The sequence below is a fragment of the Drepanopeziza brunnea genome, assembly GCF_022702325.1.
Source record: "Drepanopeziza brunnea f. sp. 'multigermtubi' strain 214-2 chromosome Unknown ctg11, whole genome shotgun sequence".
Taxonomy (NCBI): Eukaryota; Fungi; Ascomycota; class Leotiomycetes; order Helotiales; family Drepanopezizaceae; genus Drepanopeziza; species Drepanopeziza brunnea.
In genome coordinates this window covers 1,797,976-1,819,369 of record NW_027094074.1, presented here as the reverse complement: position 1 = coordinate 1,819,369, position 21,394 = coordinate 1,797,976, and the positions used below count along the sequence as shown (strand labels likewise).

The 21,394-nt window shown below is 49.1% G+C and overlaps 9 protein-coding genes across 9 annotated transcripts; 6 read left to right on the top strand and 3 right to left on the bottom strand.

The window, feature by feature from the left end:
* Positions 1 to 583: 583 nt before the first annotated feature.
* Positions 584 to 1,794, top strand: L3040_006640 (uncharacterized protein; the record flags this gene model as incomplete). Its single annotated transcript, XM_007292213.1, has 3 exons — positions 584 to 819; positions 968 to 1,700; positions 1,753 to 1,794. The coding sequence occupies 3 exons, from the start codon at positions 584 to 586 to the stop codon at positions 1,792 to 1,794; spliced, it is 1,011 nt and encodes a 336-aa protein (XP_007292275.1).
* Positions 1,795 to 3,742: 1,948 nt separating this feature from the next.
* Positions 3,743 to 7,412, top strand: L3040_006639 (uncharacterized protein; the record flags this gene model as incomplete). The annotated part of the gene is made up of 6 exons (XM_007292211.1): positions 3,743 to 3,845; positions 3,893 to 3,985; positions 4,034 to 4,093; positions 4,144 to 4,748; positions 4,807 to 6,396; positions 6,444 to 7,412. The coding sequence occupies 6 exons, from the start codon at positions 3,743 to 3,745 to the stop codon at positions 7,410 to 7,412; spliced, it is 3,420 nt and encodes a 1,139-aa protein (XP_007292273.1).
* A 1,212-nt stretch (positions 7,413 to 8,624) lies between these two features.
* L3040_006638 (uncharacterized protein) lies at positions 8,625 to 9,411 on the bottom strand (the record flags this gene model as incomplete). Its single annotated transcript, XM_007292210.1, has 2 exons — positions 8,625 to 9,277; positions 9,372 to 9,411. The coding sequence occupies 2 exons, from the start codon at positions 9,409 to 9,411 to the stop codon at positions 8,625 to 8,627; spliced, it is 693 nt and encodes a 230-aa protein (XP_007292272.1).
* A 251-nt stretch (positions 9,412 to 9,662) lies between these two features.
* L3040_006637 (uncharacterized protein) lies at positions 9,663 to 10,644 on the top strand (the record flags this gene model as incomplete). Its single annotated transcript, XM_007292209.1, has 5 exons — positions 9,663 to 9,709; positions 9,760 to 9,793; positions 9,846 to 10,206; positions 10,253 to 10,414; positions 10,463 to 10,644. 5 exons carry the CDS (start codon positions 9,663 to 9,665, stop codon positions 10,642 to 10,644), a joined length of 786 nt encoding a protein of 261 aa, XP_007292271.1.
* A 364-nt stretch (positions 10,645 to 11,008) lies between these two features.
* On the top strand, positions 11,009 to 12,014 carry L3040_006636 (uncharacterized protein; the record flags this gene model as incomplete). Its single annotated transcript, XM_007292208.1, has 3 exons — positions 11,009 to 11,124; positions 11,180 to 11,281; positions 11,330 to 12,014. 3 exons carry the CDS (start codon positions 11,009 to 11,011, stop codon positions 12,012 to 12,014), a joined length of 903 nt encoding a protein of 300 aa, XP_007292270.1.
* Positions 12,015 to 12,807: 793 nt separating this feature from the next.
* L3040_006635 (uncharacterized protein) lies at positions 12,808 to 13,849 on the bottom strand (the record flags this gene model as incomplete). The annotated part of the gene is made up of 2 exons (XM_007292207.1): positions 12,808 to 13,765; positions 13,836 to 13,849. The coding sequence occupies 2 exons, from the start codon at positions 13,847 to 13,849 to the stop codon at positions 12,808 to 12,810; spliced, it is 972 nt and encodes a 323-aa protein (XP_007292269.1).
* Positions 13,850 to 14,115: 266 nt separating this feature from the next.
* On the top strand, positions 14,116 to 15,262 carry L3040_006634 (uncharacterized protein; the record flags this gene model as incomplete). The annotated part of the gene is made up of 5 exons (XM_007292206.2): positions 14,116 to 14,219; positions 14,286 to 14,355; positions 14,439 to 14,554; positions 14,653 to 14,918; positions 15,003 to 15,262. The coding sequence occupies 5 exons, from the start codon at positions 14,116 to 14,118 to the stop codon at positions 15,260 to 15,262; spliced, it is 816 nt and encodes a 271-aa protein (XP_007292268.2).
* A 960-nt stretch (positions 15,263 to 16,222) lies between these two features.
* L3040_006633 (uncharacterized protein) lies at positions 16,223 to 17,141 on the bottom strand (the record flags this gene model as incomplete). The annotated part of the gene is made up of 4 exons (XM_066154189.1): positions 16,223 to 16,240; positions 16,313 to 16,540; positions 16,652 to 16,856; positions 16,957 to 17,141. The coding sequence occupies 4 exons, from the start codon at positions 17,139 to 17,141 to the stop codon at positions 16,223 to 16,225; spliced, it is 636 nt and encodes a 211-aa protein (XP_066011167.1).
* Positions 17,142 to 19,730: 2,589 nt separating this feature from the next.
* On the top strand, positions 19,731 to 20,176 carry L3040_006632 (uncharacterized protein; the record flags this gene model as incomplete). Its single annotated transcript, XM_007292204.1, has 3 exons — positions 19,731 to 19,859; positions 19,915 to 19,924; positions 19,977 to 20,176. The coding sequence occupies 3 exons, from the start codon at positions 19,731 to 19,733 to the stop codon at positions 20,174 to 20,176; spliced, it is 339 nt and encodes a 112-aa protein (XP_007292266.1).
* Between the last annotated feature and the right edge of the window lie 1,218 nt (positions 20,177 to 21,394).

Genomic DNA, 21,394 nt, shown 5'->3' with positions numbered 1-21,394 from the left:
TCTGAATTTGTTCTTGTATTTAACCTAATCGCCGGATACCTTAAATATGGTAATTCAAGAGAAATTGGTCCGACTAGCAAGTTAGCCAATTTTTTGGAATTATATTTAAGGTAACCGTCGAGCTAGTCGGACCAATTTCTCTTGAATTATATCCAAGGTATCCGGCGATTATCCATAATTTTTCCGTGATACGACCGCTTTATACAGTCTTTCATCTTGTGAACACGAGGTCCTTCCTGGCTGCCCGTGACATATTCAGAAGATCAGTCCCAAGATTCGCAAGTCCCGTGTTCACATACCTCGCTTAGCCCCTTTGCGAACGTCAAATGGCAGCGTTATTATTCTCATCCAATGGTCCGTGTGCCCTAGCGCCCTTCTTCGTTGAGCCCCCCACATAACCCCTCCCTTATCGGTTGATAAGATAAGAATATTCAAAGGATTTTTTTTTTCCATCTATTTTCCCATCAAACTTTCTTTCCACTCCGTATATACGCAAACATTCTTATTCAGCTGTCGCCCAGGGACCTGCCCCGCCAAACCCTCATCTTCGTCTTAAGTTGAGTCGCAGCAAATACTCGCTATCATGTCCCAAAATCCAAATCCTCCCAGCGTGGCTCTGGAGTCGGAGTCGACAGCCCCTCCATCGGTTCCGCCCTGCAAAGTCATCCTTGCCAATACAATTGCGAAGAGCTTGCTTGGGGAGGTGGCAAAAGGGCTGGCAGAGCTGGACTTCAAGCCTAAGCTGGTTGGATTTCTGGCGAATGGAGACCCTGCTGCTCAGGTGTATGCTGATTACTCGGCCAAGACTTGCAAAGAGAAGTAAGTACTGCAGGAATTCATATTGTTGTGCCAGGGGCCGGAAAATCTGGGCTCTGAAACTCGAGGCGAGACGAGTGACGGGATTGTTGATGTTGCTCACTTGATTTTTAAAGGGCCCAAGGGAAGAGAACCTACTGACACTTTACAGTGGCTTCCTCTTTGAAAACCGCGAAATCTCCAAAGAAGACATTGAAGAAGCCATTCTCGCCGCCAACAAAGACCCCTCGATCCACGGCATCATAGTCTACTATCCCATCTTCCCCGCTCACTCCAAACAAGACTACTACATCCAGCAGCTGGTCTCGCCCACCAAAGACGTCGAAGGCCTATCCTTCCGATACAACTTCAACATGTACCAAAACATCCGCTTCCTCGATCCTCCTACCAACGCCCATAAATCGATCCTGCCTTGTACGCCTCTTGCTGTAGTCAAGGTTCTGGAGTACTTGCAGATCTACAACACGATTATGCCGTATGGAAACCGTCTGTTTGGAAAGAATATCACAGTCATCAATCGTTCTGAAGTTGTAGGCCGACCGCTGGCTGCACTGCTTGCGAATGATGGTGCTCACGTCTATTCCGTGGACTTGGATGGCGTACAAATCTTCACTCGGGGAACGGGCATCAAGAACCACAAGTACGAGGCACACCCCAAGCCGGACATGGATTTGAAGCAGTGTTTGGCGATCAGTGATGTTGTTGTCAGTGGTGTACCAGGGAAGAACTATAAGGTAGACCCGAAGATGATTAAGGACGGAGCTGTGTGCATCAACTTCTCCAGCGAGAAAAATTTCGATACTGCTGCTGTTAAGGAGCATGCTAGCATATTCGTGCCGGCGATTGGGAAGGTCACCATTGCTGTTCTTTTAAGAAACCTGCTGGTAAGAGTTTCTACTTCTGGATAATTTGGGATTGAGCTAATCTGTGAATCAGAGGCTATCTCGAGACAATGCAGTAGTCAAGCCAGTGCAATAGAGGGGGTGGAAACTAGTGAGCAGATATGATATCAATTTGGTATAGGAGTTTAGGTTCATGGGAATTGGGGTACATACATTGAAGTCGCTAATATGGCTCGGAGTGGAAGGAAATACCGAAGTGCAATAAAAAGGCGTTCTTTTCAAGCTATTTCCTTATTGTCATTCCTCGGACGAAGCAAGCATCATGAATGAAGTCAACAATGTGAATCTACGGCAAAACTTCAAATTCCAAGTTCAAGTAACTGACAGTTGGCAGAACTCCTTACCGAGGATGAAAAACACCAAAGATGGGATCTCTGTTAAATAAAGTTCCTCGTCTTTGTCACCCTCGACGACCACACACTTCTACGCTTCTACGCCCTCTGCTTTCTACACCTCGTATTGTGGCCCTCGCGCCCAACAGAGTCCGAAGCCCTACGTTTGGTACCGGTAGATGTAACCGCAGCTACTGTCTCCGACTCTGCGTTACTGTCCGAGGAAACCTTCGCGGCCTCCGGCACACTTTCTGCGGCTTTAAGAGCGAGCTGCTCATCCCGAAACGCGTCCAAGGCTATTCTGTCAGCCGCAGCCCTCGCATTTACATCTCTCATCCGTTCCAACATCTTTTCATTGGCTTCAATCGCGTCTTTTCTCTCCCGGGCTTTCCTTTCCTGTTCAGCTTCAGCTGGTGGAGGTGTCAGGATTTTTTCTCAAATTAAAGTCAAGGTAACCGACGATTAGGGCCTGTCTTATAAGTGGCAAGTGGCTTGCTGATGATGTATTATAGACAAATGCCAAAGGTAGTCAGGGGATAAAGGAGTGTCGATATTTCTGAAAAGATTTGCGGTAATACCACCGCTCTCTTGTTATGACCATCTATATATGATTATCGTAATTCGATGGTATCGAATGCTCTTGGGCCGAGGTTTTCCTTCTAACCGTTGGTTGCCTTGAGTATTATTGAAAAAGATACACTACCAAGCCGGGACAATCAACAACTCGGACAATCAGCAGCCCGGGACACTCACTTTCATACTTGTAAAATCGATAGGAAATCAACGACCTATCGTATCGTAAATCTTTTTGAACCAGAAAAAGCACCGTGGCCATTTTAATAATAGCCAATTAAGATAATTCTAATAGTATGTAGTTGCTTTGTCATGGTACTACTACGTAGATTAAAGCAGTGAAAATCGTACTTTTTGATGTTACAGGTCCGTGCGCTTTCCAGGCTTGCTTGGCATGTCTAAATTTTGAGCCCCCAGCAAATTCATGCGATCAAGCCCGAATATGATCTTTGACTTGGGACGAACAATCACATGTGCATATTCGCAGCATGCATTTGTCTTCAGAACTTATCTGAACATAAAAATGTGTTTTTGTTACGTTTGTATTAGTAGTTGTGGTTTAATAAAGGTTTTGGTGAAAGTATTTCCGTTGCTCCGTAATTTGTCCCGTTTGGGTGGTAACCGACGATTACCGTGGGGCGGCAAGGCTGAGGATTCGGCGTGGAAATATCATCTGAGGGAATCGATCTCCATCTTCAAGTTGTCTTCTACAGCATCACAACACAACGTCAACTATTGTTCAATTTTGATCTCGCTGGCAGTAAGTTCAGTGGATACTTCAATCAAAAGTGCGACCCGGCTGAAAGCTACTTTCGTCCTCAATCCTCAGGCTAAACAGCCCTGCCCCTCCTTCGCGACTTGCGATTTTCCCTTAGTAATAGTAAGTCAATGGCTTATTTCTCTCTCTGATTGAGCTATCAATGTATCTTCCTACAATATTACTATCTGCGAGTACTACAGCCATCTTTATTGCAGCATCCGAGCTGATGAATTCATTAGCCACTTGGTCCCAAAGCTGCATCAACTTTCACTACACGACCTTGAATATTGCTCCCAATCCTCCCCACGAAGCTGCCGATTACAATGATCTAGATTTTATTGCTCTTCATCATACATATAATGGCTCCATTGCCATACTCCGTTGGTGATTGGGTGAATATTTCTGATAGCGACGGCAAACGAAGCCTGGTAGAACAGAAAATCGTTACCGAGTTCGCTGGAGGTAAGGCCTGCTATCAGAGCTGGCAGATCCCCGCTGACATTCGTCAGCTATTGATACTGGTGTATACTCCTTCTTGAATTTGTTCCGAGATTTAGGACCCTATCTCACATCTGGTGTGGACGGAGTCGTTCTGGCTCGAGGTACGCCACCGTTAGCATTGATCATTGGAAAAGTCTAATCTTTGATAGCTTTGAGTCTTCTTCCTCCGGTTCTTAGCAGCCTTGAAACCGAGCCATCTCGTCAGATTGGTAAATGTCCCTTGCCCCGCGGCATTTGGTATCTCAACTCACACCTGCAGTAAACACCTTGGTCAAATACTTCTGTGACCGTCTCGCAAGCCGAGATCAGGACTCCAGTTTTCGCTATGGGATTTATGAAGTTGCCGCCTCTCTAAGAGTGATTGTAAATTGGCAACACTTCATACCTAGCGATACTGCTGTGGTAGCAACCGCAATCTACGGGCTCGCTGATTTCTCTATTATGCGGGATCTAGCCCCCGCTACTCGGGTCGAGCTCCTAAGGGTCTTGGATATCATCTTTCGCCAGCGAGGTCTAGATCTCATCAAGATGACTGGCGTCGCCTCTCAAATCAACGGACTCGTTGAGCTCGCTTCCCATGAAAAGAATCCTTCATGCTTGACTCTTCTTTTCTCCTTGTACATCCATGTTAGCAAGGAATGGGATCTTGAAGCACCACAAATTGAAAGTTTGTGGAATTCATTCTCGAGATACTATCCGATCACCGTGGGCGGATCTGCTAAAGACCCAAAGCATCCTTCGAAAGAGACGCTGCGGGATCTGCTCCTAGGATGCATCGTGTCGAATGATTCATACGCTAAAGACGCAATTCCAATGTGTCTTGAGAAGCTCGATACAACTGCGGACTTGTCCGCTGATACTAAGGTACTACCCCTCTTCCAATTACCAACCAGTATTACTGACTGGTACTGACTTCAACCAGACCGAGGTCCTGACGACCCTTGCTGCTTGTGTTGAAAATTATTCCGTTCCCGCCGTGGCTCCCTTCGCGCCCAAGATCTGGGACTCTTTAAAATTCGAGATCTGGAACGGTGAGGTGGATGATTTCATCAAGTTGTCACTAAAAGTTTTACTTAGTGTAAGTATATCTTTGAGCCGTCGAGTCTACGACTGGGAGGATACGCAAAATCCTCTGGCCATTTACATCAACACTGTGATCAAAGAAACTAGTGGCCGGATCCTTGACATGAGCACTCAGTTCTTACGCAGTAGTGGATTGATTCTGTGCTCGGTCGCCTCTGGATCACCTCTTGCTTTCCATTTGGTCGCCAAATCTATCATCCCGAGAATCAATGTCGTCTGGCAGAATCTCAAACTCGGATCCGAAAGAAACCTCCTTCTGGGGGTTTTTAATAACATCCTGATAGCCCGTTTGGCACAGCCGGACATTGCACCAAGACCAACAACCACTCCGACCTCTATAATTGTCGATGAGAACCCTCATGCCATTGCCAATCTGAAGCAAGGCTTTTCTAAGTTTTCGGATACTCTTGTTGACGTCTACTTTGGTGCGGTCACTCTGGCAGACGATAAAGCCCACCTCACGACTGGACATGGAGCGTCGCCAGATCCTGTCTTCGGAGCTGCTGCCATCAAAGGATTGACGATGCTATTTCAGATTCCAAACTACCTGTCAGTCGCCGAGCAGGGAATGATAGTTCAAAAATTGACAGATTTCGCAACACATCCCAGTCAGAATGCCGACATCCAGGCTGCAGTTGTGGAATCGCTTAATCAGATATCTTCGATCGAGCCGAAGATATTCGGTGATGTCACCTTGTCAACTCTCGTAGACGCCCTTCCTACAAAACTCTCGGAGGATCCCGAAAAACAGGAGGAAGAAATGGAGGCAATTCTGCTTCGGCTTGAGAGCCTCGTCGGTATCTCGTGCACCAATGTTTGTGAGAATGAGTTCCGGGACGGACCTCCGGTTGGTGTCGCGGCCGGCTACTGGCACCGAAATTTCGATTCGACGATGAAGAAGATTCTCGTCAAATTGGAGGCAGTGGTTCAACACAAAGGACAGATGCCCTATGTTGTTGCATTACTGGCCACAATTCTTGACGGTCTGGAAAAGTTCGAGAAGACTTTGGAAAAGGCCCGCAGCCATGCTCCTCAGCCAGCATCGCCCATTCCAAGCAGTGGACCCTATACATACATCGTTATGGAGCTATTCCGTATGACTGTCGCACAGAAGTTTGATGGAAATGGCCAGGTCTATCTGGGTTTGAAGTCGGTCATCCTGGAACAGGGTTCGGAAGACAAAATTGTTGAGCTTGTGGGCAAGGTAGCCATGATTGCTCTGCGGTCCAAATTGACAACTGCCTCAAATAACTTTGTTATCAACTGGAACTCAACCTTCACAAGAGAGCCAAGCGTAATTTGGACCTTGTTCACTCACAGTGTGGATGCCTTGCTTGCCCAGTCCCACAAGAATCTGCGTGACGGACCGCCGGATAAGTGCTTGGCAAATGCTCTGTCTATGTTCCTGTTGGCGGGTAGTCCATCGAAGGTAATGTCTTGCCGTGGATGCTTAAATTTCTTGCTAACGGATACTAGAGCAATGCTGAATTGCGAATTTCAGCCGGTGATCTGGCTGCGACCATGATCTCAAACGCTACCAGTCTTAGAAGCAGAAGCTCTCCCTTCTCCCAGGTTGCTATGCTCTGGATGCTCCAGCTGCTTGTAAACAAGTTTGGAGCCAGCAAGGAGACCTTAGAGGATGGTGGCAGTCTTTTAAGTGTTATGGAGACCGTTCTCAGCGAAAGTTCGACGAGCGCCGTTCAAACCGTCAAGGCGTACCAAGTCCTGGCCTACTTCACAGCAGCATCTTTGGCTTCATTCGATCCTACAATGACTACACTCATTGGGCTAATGATTAGCGGTATCAAAGACTTTAAGCACGGTCGTAAGGTCGCTCAATCTTTTCGCATCCTGCTTGACTCTTCCCCAATCTTGAACGAGGACAACTACTGCACACTCCGCAAGCTACGCAAGCCCCGTCTGTTTACACTGGCCGCCGAGCCTCTCATTACTCTCTGGCAAAACACCTCAGACAAAGGTCTTAAGGACAACTACCTGATTGCCCTCGCTGGAATCCTCTTCTACATGCCGCCCACCTACCTCACAGAGGGATCCACCGCTTCGCTGCTCATGCCACTCATCCTGGAAGGCGTGACTGTCATGGACGACGACTGGACAAAGGTAGCCTATCTCAAGACCCTTGCTAGTATTACTCCTCTCTGCCCTTCTCTCATCCAGGAACATCTCGACTCGGTCATTACGCGTGTTTCTGATCGGCTGAGAAACACGTATGATGATCCATCCGACGGTAGTGTGCAGTGTCGGGTTCTGGCTTTGGAGGTCATGATGCTGCTGATTGCGCATGTGAAGCCGAGCTTGTTATTGCAGCGCGCGACCAAGATGCTGAGGGAGTTGGACTATGCGAAGGATGATGCCGCGTGGGAGGTGAGACAGAAGGCTACGCTGTGCCGCATCAAATGGTTCTACTTGGCGGATAGTGCGTAGTGAAGGTAGAGAGGCATATGCTTTTCGTTTTGGCGATGGATTTGTTGCATCTGTGGTGAGAGGGTGCATAGCGATGGCGTTAGGTTGCGGATAGATGTTAGATGGATCGATGCGCACGTCTATGGTTCACGACAAGTCATAATTATATTGCGAGGTTCATTCTTAGCGCTTCTCATGCTTGTAATGTCCGTTGGGGGTAGATGGTATGTGTATTGATTGACTCGCAACGTATATTTCTGCAGTTTACTCCGAAGATCGATGGAAATGAAATGACATGAGCGATAGTAGGCCTCTGCCCATCCTGAGGTAAATAGATGTACGGATGTTCCTAACCACGCGACGGGTTTTTTTTTTTTTTTTTGGTTTCTCGCTTTACTGTCAAGAAGAGATGAAAGAAATATCGAGCAGTGTTGAGACTCTCCATATGGGGGGGCATTGGGAGAGGTGCACATGTCCTAGATGATAGATAGACTTGATACGGAGGTAACGAAAGGGACATTCTCTCCTTTGCGTATCCTCTCATTAGCGAGGAGTGGAACAGGTACCTAGGCCATAAGGAGAATCGATAAATTATTTCATTTTAGGTGAGACGCGTGTGCCCTATATCTACCCAACTTGGTTCGATAAACCATTTCCGGTTATATATATATTAGGTATATATATATATAAGAAGGTCGTGTATGCGTAGTGATGGTGTTGAGTATCGAGTGTTGAGGAGAGAGAGTCTGGAGGTTTTGGGCTGGTGTTTTCTTGTATTAAAGGCCTTTTTCTTTTCCCTCCAAGTTCACTTCGTAACTGTATACATAGGCAACTTGGGGAAGAGGAGTCTCTCGCTCTCGCTTATGGATGTATGGTTTTAGGAACGAAAAGCTTGCCCTTATGCAAAGTTGTCGGGTTTGGATATGGTTTCTAGGGTCTGGAGACTTTGCCAATTCTTGAATATAGCTGCAAGAGCTATGGTGTGAGAACTACCCAGATCTTGTTTACTTTACTCCGTTCGCACCTTGAAGTGGCGTTCGAGACACGTGTGAATTGATGAGAAGTCAAGAAATAGAGCACTTGGGTGTCCACTAGATAGCCCATCCTATGCAACGCATCCAAGACTAATATCCCATATCAAATTGCCAAAAACGCCTAGCCATACAAGCTTTTTGATAGCCCTCGCTTCCACGCCTCAAAATACACAAGTATCGTCAACACCCTGCCGACCTTCTACGTAGCCTTCTTGCTCCTCTTCTTCCCCTTTGTCGGCGTAGCCTCTTCGACACTAACCCCCGAGCTCTCCGCCAACAGACTCGCCCACTTATCATCCATACTCTTCTCCTGGCCCTCGCCCTCCACGCTGGCCACCTTTTTCTCGGGCAGCACCACCTTCCCAGGGTCCGCCATGCCCACAACCTCTATCCCAGTTGCAAGCATCTGCTGGAACGGCAGCGCCACAAAGCTCCCCTGCTTGTCGAACCACTTCGTAAACGGCTTCTTGATAGCCTTGGTCTCACCCTTCCCCTTGCCCGCCTTCCACGTCGTCACCGTCAGGTTGTAGACGGGGACGTGCTTCTCCGTCTTGGAGGCGATTTGGACCTTGTCGCCGGCGGCGTTCGTGCCGACGTAGATAGTGCCTTTCTCGACGCCCCAGATCCAGAGGGTCAGGATGCCATTGATAAGGGTGTAGAGGGCGACGGCCACGGCGGTGTACTGCTTTGTGCTGTCGAAGCCGAGCTTGTAGTCCCAGTAAAAGGTTGCGGCGCAGATGGCGAAGGCCGAGTAGCCTAGAGCCAGGCGGACATCGGTAAGGGTGTGGGATTGCTTGAATTTAAGGGAATTGAGGTAGGCAGGGACGGCGTCGTCGGAAGTGTTTTTGAGATCTGGTTGATGTTAATTTGGAGTGTCAACCGGTGCTTTGAACAGCTAGATCTTTGGGAGTTATTCTCCTTGAATTAGGAAATGACTTTAGCTTACCAGGCAGCGAATACACAGAGATCTTTTCTTGGTGGGCCATTTTTTCGGTTGTGGAAGGGGGAATTCTGCAAGTGTGGAATTCTAGACATACGAGGGCGAGGGCGAGTAGGTACGGAGACGCGATTGGGAACCGTGTCTTGTACGGTAGCTATGTAGGTCGTTTACCCCGAACTCGGTTTGGTAAGTCAGCCGAGTTTAGTGGGTCGTTTGTAACGACAAGCACTCCCAGCAGTCCCTCCAAGCTTCAGAATCAACATTGCAACTTGCAACCAGACAAATACCACCGCGAACATGGCCCAAGTTCCTGTCCAGACGATCCATAGGGATCCGCAGCTCTTGTATTGATTATCTGAGGCAGCAGGTGAATTTTATGCTGACGATGGCACAGCTATTGGATATTGATCCCCATCACGGTGGTCATGGTACGTCCTCTCGACCTTTCTTTGCTACCGCAGGGTTATTAACGATCCTTAGATCTTGACAGGAGTCCTCCGCCACTATGCAACAGTGCTCATGCAAACTGCGCCCAAGAAACAAGAGCTCGCCGCCATCCGCGAGCAGCGCTCCCTCCTCCGCGGAGTCAACCTCCGCTCCAACGCAAACGCCATCTCTTCCACCGCTTTTCAGACGCGCAGAGACTACCTCGTTACCGCGTACGAGAGTGGCACATTTTTGAAGGAGCCAGATAGGAAAGGACAAGCGGCCCCCAATCCGATAACGGATCCGGCTGCGATGGAGGGAATGATGGGGATGATGAAAGGGAATATGGCGATGATTGTACCGCAGACGCTCATCATGGGCTGGATCAACGCCTTTTTCAGCGGTTTTGTTATTAGTAGGTGTTGACATGTAGGTGCTAGGATAGTGCTGATTCACGACAGTTCGTTTACCGTTCCCCTTGACGATTAAGTTTAAGAGTATGCTGCAGGCGGGTGTAGCGACCAGAGATATGGACCCGCAGTGGATGTCTTCCATCTCGTGGTATGTGCTGTGTATCTTCGGACTGCAGTCAGTGTTCACTTATCTGCTCGGGAGTGACAATGGTAATGCTATCATTCTGCTAGATTGAGACGATTGCTGATCGAATGTAGCTGCCAATCAAGCGACACAACAGATGGGGCAAATGGGCCCAGGGGTCGGAGCACAGATGTTTGGGCCTGGTGTTGATCCGGACAAGCAATTTCAGGCTGAGGCGGAGAATTTGGCAGTGCTAACGCATGAATACACATTGGCGGGCGTTGAGGACAGGCTTTTGAAGTCTGTAAAGGTGTAAACGGCAAGTTTAGAAATTATTGTTTTCGGACTTGATGTCATGCCCAGCAATTTTTGGCTCGTACCAGAATTAGTACCGCTTTGTTTACCCAGCTGTGGATGGCTAAAGGAAATCAAAGGAGCGTAAGATCTCTACCGAGAGGACAGCAAATCCGTGTGATCTCTTTCTAGTTTCCGAACCGAATGCGAGACTGCCTTTTGATGGAAGGAGCTGTGAGAACCAAGGTAATGACTTGCTAACTGACAGATCTGGTGGGACACAGAACTCATGCCTCCTACTGCCGCCCACGCCAGTCTCCTGTGTACTTTGACCCCAGAGCCATCAACAATAGATAAGCCAGTCTCGTACCAAGCGTGTGACCGATATGCCCCTTGAAGACGGAGTCATTGTCGTGCGCGCTGGTAACGACATCCCCTCAGCCGAGGACCTGAGCGAGGGTTGGGAAGCTGCCAATGTTACTTCAAACATGAATATGAATAGGTAGGTATCCATGGTCCCTTACGTCCGCTGGTCGATCAATTACTCACAGCTGTAGCGTACCAGTTGTGTCTTCCGCCACGTTGGCTACTGCCTCGAAGCGAAGGTCCCCAGAGGCCAACGAGGATGCCCGCAGTCATAAGAAGACTCGGCTCTTCAAGTATGGTCCTTTAGCCTTGCTTCTGTAAAAGCCACTAATGGAGACCAGCTCCTTGGGAGACATTGTTAGACTTCGTGTCGGGCCCGACGAAGCCCTTTTCAACGTTCACCTGGATGTTCTACGAGAGGCCAGCCCCGTGCTATCAGATCGCGCTCTCCCGACCGGCGGACAGCGTTCTACCCAACCGGTCGATATCGTCATGAGTGATGAATGTGCTGATAGCATACAATCAATGTGTTACTGGCTCTATAATGACCAAATCTGCATCTCGCAAAAGCTTGCTCGGGCTCGACATTACGATCCGCGCAAGACATCAACCGGCTTGTTCGTCGAGCTATATATCATCGGTCAGAACTTCAAGATGTCTGGACTACAGAACGACGCTATCGATGCCATCCTCTCTTGCTGCCGCGCCATGGATCTCGTCCTGATGTCTACGTACATCTATCAAAAGACCCAACCCAGATGCAAACTCCGCAAGCTACTCGTCAAGCTTGTCAGTTACCGGTATTCCGCAGATGAGTTGCAGGATGATATGCACAAGATCTGCAACGACTTTCTGTTGGATCTGGCGATAGCTGCGTTTCGGGATCGGGACAAGGGGGTCACGAGGTATCAGGGCCAGGTACCGCCGCAGGAGAACTTCTGTGCGGATTTTCACACGCACGAGGTTGGCGTCGGTAGATGCAGAAAGATGAAGGGCCATGTGACTGTCACTGAGGAGCGACCATAAGCTGATCAATCTTTTGTTGTAGATTCATGAAAGCGTGGGAATGAGGATGATGGTTTGTTGGATTTTGGGAGTGATTTGGCGTTGAAATATATGCACAGGAAGGAGGTCCATGGAAATATCGGATTTATGGCCAGATGGAAGGACCGAAGTTCGCAGTCTTAAGTATGTGTATATTCGCAGAGCATTAATACTACATCGCAAACCACTATTGATTTAACCGAGATCTCGTGATCATATTCGAATATCCGCATGCCGTCTGGTAGTCTGGTAGTGTCGACTTCCTAATCAGTCAATTCCCGTTTGAGATATTCCTTGAAATATTCTGACAAAGCGAGGTGTTTATTTAGAGCGACCATATGTGGAAGCACCGCATGGCGTTGGGATACATGATTGCGAGAGGTACTATCTTGATTGTGATCGGGCGTGGTGCAGAGATGGTGATTGACAGAGCCTGGAGGAAGATTCGGTAAATACCATAGTGAAGTACTCTGTAGTGGGCTCCAAGTTCCGATTGATTGACGTATGAGGTCGCCTCGATGCCCAAGTCACGAATCGATAGTCAAGGCGCTACCAAGTCACATTATTTAGGACGGAGGGTCAACGGAATAGCTTAACAATATTCCCAGTCAGAAATCCTTTCGATATCCTCACAATTTTGGTGGCTTAGCACGAACATATGGGTGGGTACTTTAGACATTTTGCACCTCTCTATAGCAAACAATTCGAGAGAGACACTGGCATCCCGTCTCCAAACTCCAAACACCATCAATGCAAGGTCTGAGTCTCTCCATATCTAGCCCCTCTTTGACTTCTTGGTCGGCTCCTCCTCAATAACATCATCCTCCATCTCCTCATCCTCTGAATCGGCCACGTCCCGACTCCTCTTCAAGCCCTTCATCTTCCTCGTCTGCAACTCCTTCAAATTCTGCTTGCCCAGATGTATCCTACCCATCTTATCACCCACAATATCCGTGGAGATATTCTTCTTCGGCCTCTCCTGGCTCGTGCGCGCCCTCCTCAACGCCTCTTTCATCACACTCTCATCCGCCTCCTGCACACGCCCAACGCTGAAGTCCATTCTCGGGCCCATCTCCTCGACCTCCACCCTCGGCAGCTTCTGGCCGCTCCTCTTCGTCTTGATCAAGTAGATGCGCAAGTGCACTCTCGGCTTCTGATCTTCCCCATCGACGGTGTCCCGCGCTGAGATGGACACCATGTACTGCAAGCCCTCGACATCAATCTTATCCGCCGGCTCGCCCTTGAAGAAATCCGTGAAGAAGCTCTTGACGAGCGTGTACTCATTGCTGACGGGCCCCTCGAACGGGGTGCCGGAGAACAGCAGCATGGGCTTCAAGCCAACGGCGCACTTCTTGTTCTTGAAGCTTGCCAGGCTCCGCCAGCTCTGCGCGTCCAGGCCCAGCTCGAGCATGTCCAGCACCTTGTGGTCGAACATGCGCACGAACGTGATGGCATGTGGCCGCTTCTTGCTGCTGCTGCCGAAGACCAGGATCGAGGCGTCGTTCTTCTCGGCGAAAAACTCGAGCGAGGCGGCCGAGTCGAAAGGGTGGATGGCGTTCTTCTTGGTGAATTTCTTGGAGTGCGGGATGCGCAGCTGGTGCAAGTCCGTGAGGGCATCCTGCACGATCTGTGAGCAGCTCGTGCCGCGCAGTAACAGGGCCTTCTTGGGGTTCTCAATGGCCTTGGGGGCTTTCTTGTCGAGGGCGCGTTTGGAGCGCGCATTGCGGGGTTTTCTATCGTTTTGGTCAGTTGCTGAGTCAGTGGGGTCGTTTGGAATATGTATTGTGTTGAGGAAATATGTACATTTGGCGCAACATCTTGACTTTGGTTGGTGGTAGAGTTGGTGGATTTTTGTGCGATGAGGTTGTCGCCGATGGGAATTTGATCAGATCAGAAATATTCTGAACTTTAATTGTGGGGCCCCTGCTACGGTAATCGATAAGGAATCGCAAAAGCGGTCTAGGCTTGATCTGCACAGATACAGCACTGGCGTCTTCGACGTCTTCTTCACTTCACGTGTCTGTTCGCGGGGAAGTTGAAGGCTGAAGCGGGATGGTCGTCGTTTGGAAAGGCAACTGTCCCAATGCCCAATGCTCCCGTCCTTCCACCTTCACGACTTGAAGAACACCACATCTACTCACGGCGATACGTTGCGCCTCCGGCGAAGAGGAAGGAAGAATTAGGCAAGTAAATGAATGAGGCAGTCAACTTGCTTTAGCATCTTCTCTCCATTTCCCTCTGCTGTGGAAGCAGGATAGTAGCAGAGTTGCCGAGGCTCGAGCCCGGACCGAACGCGAGCATGTCGAACGTTGCTGCCGTCAAGGTAAGTGACTCCAACCTCATCTTCACCTCACTGCATTTCAATGCACCAAAGAGAATGAATGTGTGCTGATGGCTGCTGGATAGAGGGCGCTGGAGAGCGTGATCCTCAATCCCAAATATGCAGACTACCTCGCCGTCGTGAAGGCCGCGCGCAATGGCGCCGTCTACGGTGCCAAGGTGCGGTTTCCGCATGCCATGGTGTACGTCTCCCTACCTCCCTCCCACAGGGACCAAGGCCAAGTAGAATGGACGTTGGAGAGGTATTATCATATATATGCTGACGGGCAATTGCTTGTAGCATGATATTCCTGTTTCGATCCGGCACGGTGAGGGAGAAGATCGGCTTGATCTTGAGGGCGACGAAGACGCATGCGCAGAACCTTGCCAAGTACGCGACGGTCTACAAGATGACGATGCTGGCGCTGAAGCATATGGGGAGCGATCCGGGCAAAGAGGGGCCGTATGACACATTCTTCGCGGGCTTGCTTGGGGGGTACCTGGTCTTCGGGCGGAGGAGTAAGAGGGGACATATTAGTTCTGTTAGTAAACAGATTGTGATATTTGGTGAGTAAATCCTTCCTCCTCTTCACATTTGTTCTGGTAGAAACATCGATTTGGAAGTGTGGTTCGCTGATCGTGTGAACAAAGTATTCGCGAGAGTCTGCCTTTCGTTGGCACAACTCTCGATACGGCCCTCTTTGGGCATCATCAAATCCCCAGAACTCTCGAGACGAATAGGACACGATGCGTGGCCGGTCTTTGCGGCTATGAGTTGGGGCAGTGTGATGTGGCTGTTCAGGTGGTATCCTGACACGGTGCAGAGTGGATTGAGGAGTAGTATGGATTATATTTACGTGCAGAGCGATCATTGGGATAGCTTGCGGAACTTTTTGATTTACAATAAGTAACGGGTATAGACCGAGTAATATGGTGAGCGGACTTGGTATAGGAAGGAAGACACGATGGCCTTGTTATGACTAGGACTAGGAGTGGATGGGAAACAAGGGTGGCCATGTGTCGAGGGCATTTGCATCAGGAGCTGGACGGCAGCATTTGTTAGAATAGACGATCTCATGAAAATAAGATGCTTTCAAATGATCCCCCTTTCTTTACTTCGGCTCTTGCGGCTTGCCTGGTTCGATTATCCTTCGCATTATAAACTTCTCATGTTTTCAGCAACCACTTGGTCCTATCATATATCATACAATTTCTACACAAATATAATCTGTACACAGCAGTCTTATGACACTTGAGCCTTGAAGTCAGAAGATTGATTCTCCTTTTTTCATGATTGTTTATAACTACCTAAGCCTATAAGTGCTAGACAGCCGCCGGAATCTCTCAGAGTTCATCACCATAAAGAAAGTCTGTTTGGTACTTTTTATATTCTAAACGTTGAAAGATTCCTTGAATCGTACCCCGTTCGTTGTCAGGTCTAGGCATTGGAGCATACATACTCAGGCTCAGCTTGCTGACATCTAGTCAATATTTTCTCGGCTATTTTCATCGAGGCATTCATGATTCTTGCGAGCACGCTGATTTCTAGTTGTTGTGCTGAGCGCTGTAAATACTTTCTCCGACATCTTTTTGTCATGTAGTTCTGCTGGTTTTGGAAGCTGCCAGTTCAGCTCTGCAATGTGGTGTAGAATTTTGCAGTGCTTCGTGCTTTGATCCTATAAGTTAAGGGGGAGATGAAGTATGAGTTTTCTGATATTTCCGTGTCGAAATTTAGGTCACGTTGCAATCATCGACTAGGTCACGGGTAACGCTAACTCAACAAGCTAGTCAGTATACAATGTTTATCTATTAACGACCAGACCTAGCAGATACCATAATTTCCCAAATCCCTTTAACCATATGCCGATTTCTCACAGATTCCTCCTCGGCTATGAATTCTTTTCCAGTCAACACCCGATCCTCGCCTCCATCTCCTCTCCTCCGCCCACCTCAACTCTCACAACTAATATCTTCCCCTCTGCCTTCCCGTCCGACCGTCTCCCCGCCCAGCCCTCCCTGAAAGCATCAACAACAGCATCCCACCAGGCCCCCATCCTCTTTTCCCCACATCCCCCGACCTGAATCTGCGTCTGAGCCTGAGCCTGAACCACAAACACGACTTCCTCCAGCCTTGGAAGACTCTCCAGCAAGCAATACACCCAGTCCCCGCTTCCGCCTCCACAGTGCCCCTTACCAGCATCAGCATCAGCATCACCACCACCGCCGCTGCCGCCGCTGCCGCCGCCGCCACAGCCGCCACAGCCGCCACAACCGCCATACAAGATCCTGGCTCTCCTCACGTTCTCGGCGCGCGGGCCTAGTGCTGCCGCGAAATCCTTGAGCAGGCGCGGTGAGGAAAAGAGGAAAGTGGCATGGTGGTAGTAAAGCGACGGGGGGAGGGTGCGGGCGAGGAGCTGGGGCGAGGAGAGCGCGAGGGGGGTATGCGCGTGTAGGGGCTGGTCTAGGTTCGCGGATGTAAGGGCTAGGGCTGGGAGGTTGGCGTAGCTGAGTGGGCGGTGGCCGTTGTGTCAGTTTATCTTGCGTTGTGGGATGGAATGTATCTGGTGTGGAGATGACCAGGCGCGAGTTCTTTTTTTTAACTTACTAGTGTGCTCCGATTTGGTGGAGGAGTTCGAGGGGGAGGCTGAGGAGGGGGAAGGTGGACATGAGTGTGGCGTCCTCTGGCCTGTTGGCTGCTTTAGATGGGGATAATTCCTCGGGTCCGTATTTGAGAATGAGGTTGTTCAAATTTTGCAGAGGTGATGTTTCGACGAAGGTGTGGGTAGCCATGTTGACCTGACGATTCTGTAATTTGGTAATTGTTAAGAGGGGACCTAGATCTAGTTCATATTTTTCAATTATTGCAGGCTCTTATTTTGTAGGACACAGTATATATACCTACACTCGTCGAGAGCAGGATTGGAATGAGTGAGGGCATTGGAAGTGTATTTGAGCAAGTTTGAGGTACTTGCCAAGAATGTGAGCTATCAAAATCAAACTGATAGGTCCTGGCACGTATATTTTGAGACCTTACGAAAAAAGACATCAGAGAAGAGAAGGGAAGTCATGGGTGGTGTGTCGCAAGCGATCGACGAGGAAGGGGACCTTGAGGGGTAGATAGCCTGTGGTGATGATTGTTTTTATTCGCTTCCACTCGATCGGTCTTGGCAGAGCCCTACTTCACACCTCAATACGCGGAGTTGTACTGTAAGCGCCTCTCGCACGCATTGTGAGCGATAATGGAACGAAAACGGTTTAAAATGGAGATGAATGACGAGGAAGATGTCAAAATGAAATGGATTGCAACTTTTAAATGTGTCGTTCTCCACTCCCGCCGGCGCATCTCCGGTTCTCTCCAGTATCCATCTCGCTTACGGTCCTGGAAGCGTACGCTGGCTTGTTAAGTAGAGGGGCAGAGCAACGAATCAGAAGCTGGTGGATGGTGATACGGCTCCGAAGAAAGAGACTCAATCTGTCTCTGCTGCCAGAATCCACGAGGAGAAATTATAGGTAGGTACCGGTGTGACCTAGTCGGTGTTATTTGTATACGTGGGTGAGCAGTCATCCCGAGTTCGCTCTTTTTGCGTTCCATGTCAAGTTTACTGGGGCCTGGAATGTGAATTTTTCAGTCTTGTGTCTCCTTCGATTTCCCTTTCAAGGCGTCATATTTCCTGCTTTCCTGCCGAGGGTAAACTATCAGCAAGTCGGATAGCTTCTACACTGTGTCAGATCGTGTGGCTCCGGTCCCCAGTGAAGATGGATCGTTTGGCTATATTTTCTCCTTGGCAGCTTACATTACCTGCTACGTCCTCTTCGGAATTAGTTCGCTGCTTTCCTCATTTGCCTCTATCCGGTATGATGTTTGGTGGCAGATAATCTTCGCCGTGGAAGGAGTTACAGAAGCCACAGGCTGAGCTGGGTGAACATGATTTTCATGTTGCCCCGACAAGAACAACAAAAGTTGTAGTGCTGCTGAGAAGATCTGTGATAATCGGATCGCTGAAACGAGGAGGGCCCCTCATCTGTGCGTGGAGTCGCTGAGGTTTCGGTCCTTCGCGTATATAAATATCGCGTACGAAATGCTTTGCCATATTTGTATATTGAAGATCTGGCAAGGCATACAGAACTGCACCTACGGCGGACCGAGCGAAGGCTCGAAGTTTTTTCGGATTGATGCGCACTCCGGAAGGCAGACTGTCCCCGTCCCCGAAATCCAGGATGGCTATACGATTCCAAGAATCTGGGACCAGCCATACCCTTCGAGAGATCGGAAGCACCTGCCGGGGATCTACTGTCGTCACCAGCACCTCAAACGGTCACAAGTCCTATCTCTGCTGCCAAAAAAAAACCCCAATTCCGCACCAGCCGACGCTGTGGTTAAGCTTCTAGTTGAAATATTCAGTGGTGGAATACTTGTGTCCCAGTATACTCATCATATCAAACCCGCTCCTTAGACTTGGAGTTGCAATGATGCAGAGCTTTCAGACCTAATGGAAGCGCAGGTGAAGGCGATGGAAGTCATAAGAGGGGAGGTCTGCAATCGAGGAGTCGTTTTCCGGTCAGGGGAAGCACTTAACCCGGATAGGTAACGAAATGGGAGATATGTATGGCTGGTGTTTTGGTGGCCGGATCTCGCTTATCCTTTCGCTTGGCTTTGTGTACTTCAGCGACCTCTGGAACATTGTAGTTCACGATTCTGCCGCCAGTCACAAGAAGGGATTCTTCCTGATGCTTACCCAGTTCGATAAGTCATAATAATACAGGTAAATATCCAGACAAATGTGTCGAGATAGCGCTTGCCGAGAATGGACGTCTTTTAGAGGAAATATTGGGAGCAAGCCAAGGACAATCTTCTAGATGATTATCCTTGGAAATAACCAGCAGGTTAGAATAGCAGTATAGAGTAGAAGGAGAAGAAAGTATTATTACTGTATGTATTTTCCACGTTCCAAACCATAAGGCACGCGGTTTCAGGCGCTACAACGTATTGTTAACAAGGGTGTTTTGAGAATTGAGTTGGAACACCATCTAGTGACTGCTTAGAAAATTCAATATCTAGGAGCCAAGTTCAACGTTGCTCAATTTTCAATGTCAATAACTCTCTTTCCAGACTTCATTTAAAGGAGAATTGAAGGAGAAGGGATGGATGGAACCTTCGAGACGGACACCGATGGGATGGCCTGTGCGGGGCGGCTCAATCGCGGTTGCCCCTCCAAAGGGCTCTCTCTACGCGTTGTTTGCTTTTTTTTAGACGCGATCAGTCACCTCATTCTTCTTCCCTACAACCAATCTTCCCACCTTTCCAAACTCAATTCCAAACACAACCACAACCACAACCTCCAAACCAAACCAAACCTTCCAACTCGAAGATAAATCAAGATGTCTGCCCAGGCTGAATCTGCGAACACTCCCGCCGACAAGGGCAAGGCAGCTGAGGCTGAGGTGCAAGACAACAGCATGGACGTCGACAGCTCCAGCGATGAGGAGGCTGACGAGGTAGTTGATGATGTAAGCTTCTCCTCTACCCAACATCAAGACCACACCCGGCTAACACCTCAAGCAGCAAGATGCCCGTAAGACAATCTACCCCTCTCAAACTAGGTTTGCGCTCTGACAAGTCGACAGCCGAGGACCTAGAGGAGGAGAACATGGAGGAGATCAACCCCGGAAACATCATCAGCTCTGGTCGCCGCACCCGCGGAGTCAAGATTGATTTTGCCAAGGCTGCCGCGGAGATGGGACCTGACGACGAGGAGGAGGAGGCAGATGATGACTTCGTGGAACCTCCCGAGGAGTCCGATGCCGAGATGAAGGACCACAAGTAGACGTCTCGTCTCGATGTGCGAACTTGGGATGCTGGCAGTGCTCTGATGAACTCTTGCGCCTGTTAACGCGATGCTCTTGCTTTCTGGATTCAGACGCGGCCCGTTCCCCTTCGACGACGACTGGATACGGCTCTTCTCTTTTTCCGCTTATCTCTGCGTGAAGAACAATTTCCGACCGACACGAAATCTCTCTTCCCCGACTGAATTACGATGGCAAATGATATGATGAAGGCGGTGATTTTGGGGCGAGCGCGCCAAAGGAGTGCATATGGATCTGCTGAGTGGCGGGGCTTCTATGAGCACGCCTCCTTTGTATCATCCTCAATAGAGAATTGAGCCTATGGGCGCGCATAACTGAGCTTCTTTCCTTGTGAACTACGAGGTATGGAAAGTCAAGTTGACTATTGACAAGCCGCTATGCTAGTGTACTTACGGTCGTGTCTTATCTTACCATATTCGCAGGCATGAGATGCTATTTCTATTATCTTGATAGTCTAAGGGAGGCCTGTGACTTCCTAAGTACTTATAAGGAATCACTGCGTACTTGAACTAACAGCAGCACTCTAGTCACACAGCGCAGATCAGAGTAGAGCAGAACAAAGCAGAACCGAGCGCGCATTCATCACATCAAAGTCTTTGTTCCCTCCACGCAACTGTATTCAAACCCCTATTCCATTACAATCCCAAAAGCGATAAGGAAAGAAAACAGCCTTCTTGGCACGCGAACATTAAGAAGGCTAGAGAAAACCAACCCACGTTCAGCCCTTACGGCCGGCCAGCAGGCAGGCAAGAGTCCTCGAAGAATTTTCTCTAGGACAATCATTGTTAATGAACATGAAATTGTGAGAATATTGAAAAGTTGGCTCCACAAGCTGGCGATCGTGACTTGACTGGACCCGACTTTGGTTGTGCACTGGTTGGACCAGGAGTTTTCGGGGTCGGAGCCTCCAAGAACACATCTCATCTCGTATTTCCTCTCCTCATCCATCAAATTCAATCTCCCTGCCCACCCACCTACCTACCTACCTACCTATCCACCCACCTACATACCTACCCTTGGCCATTCTCTTTCGCCTGCGCGCCCGCCTTCCGTTCGATACCGAACCTCGAATAAGCACCAGAAACCGAAAGCCATTCTAAAACTTCCGCCGGAAAACCTCGTCGGACGATTCGCGCCCTGCCTTACTTACCTACCGGTACCTGTCCTACCTGCAGACC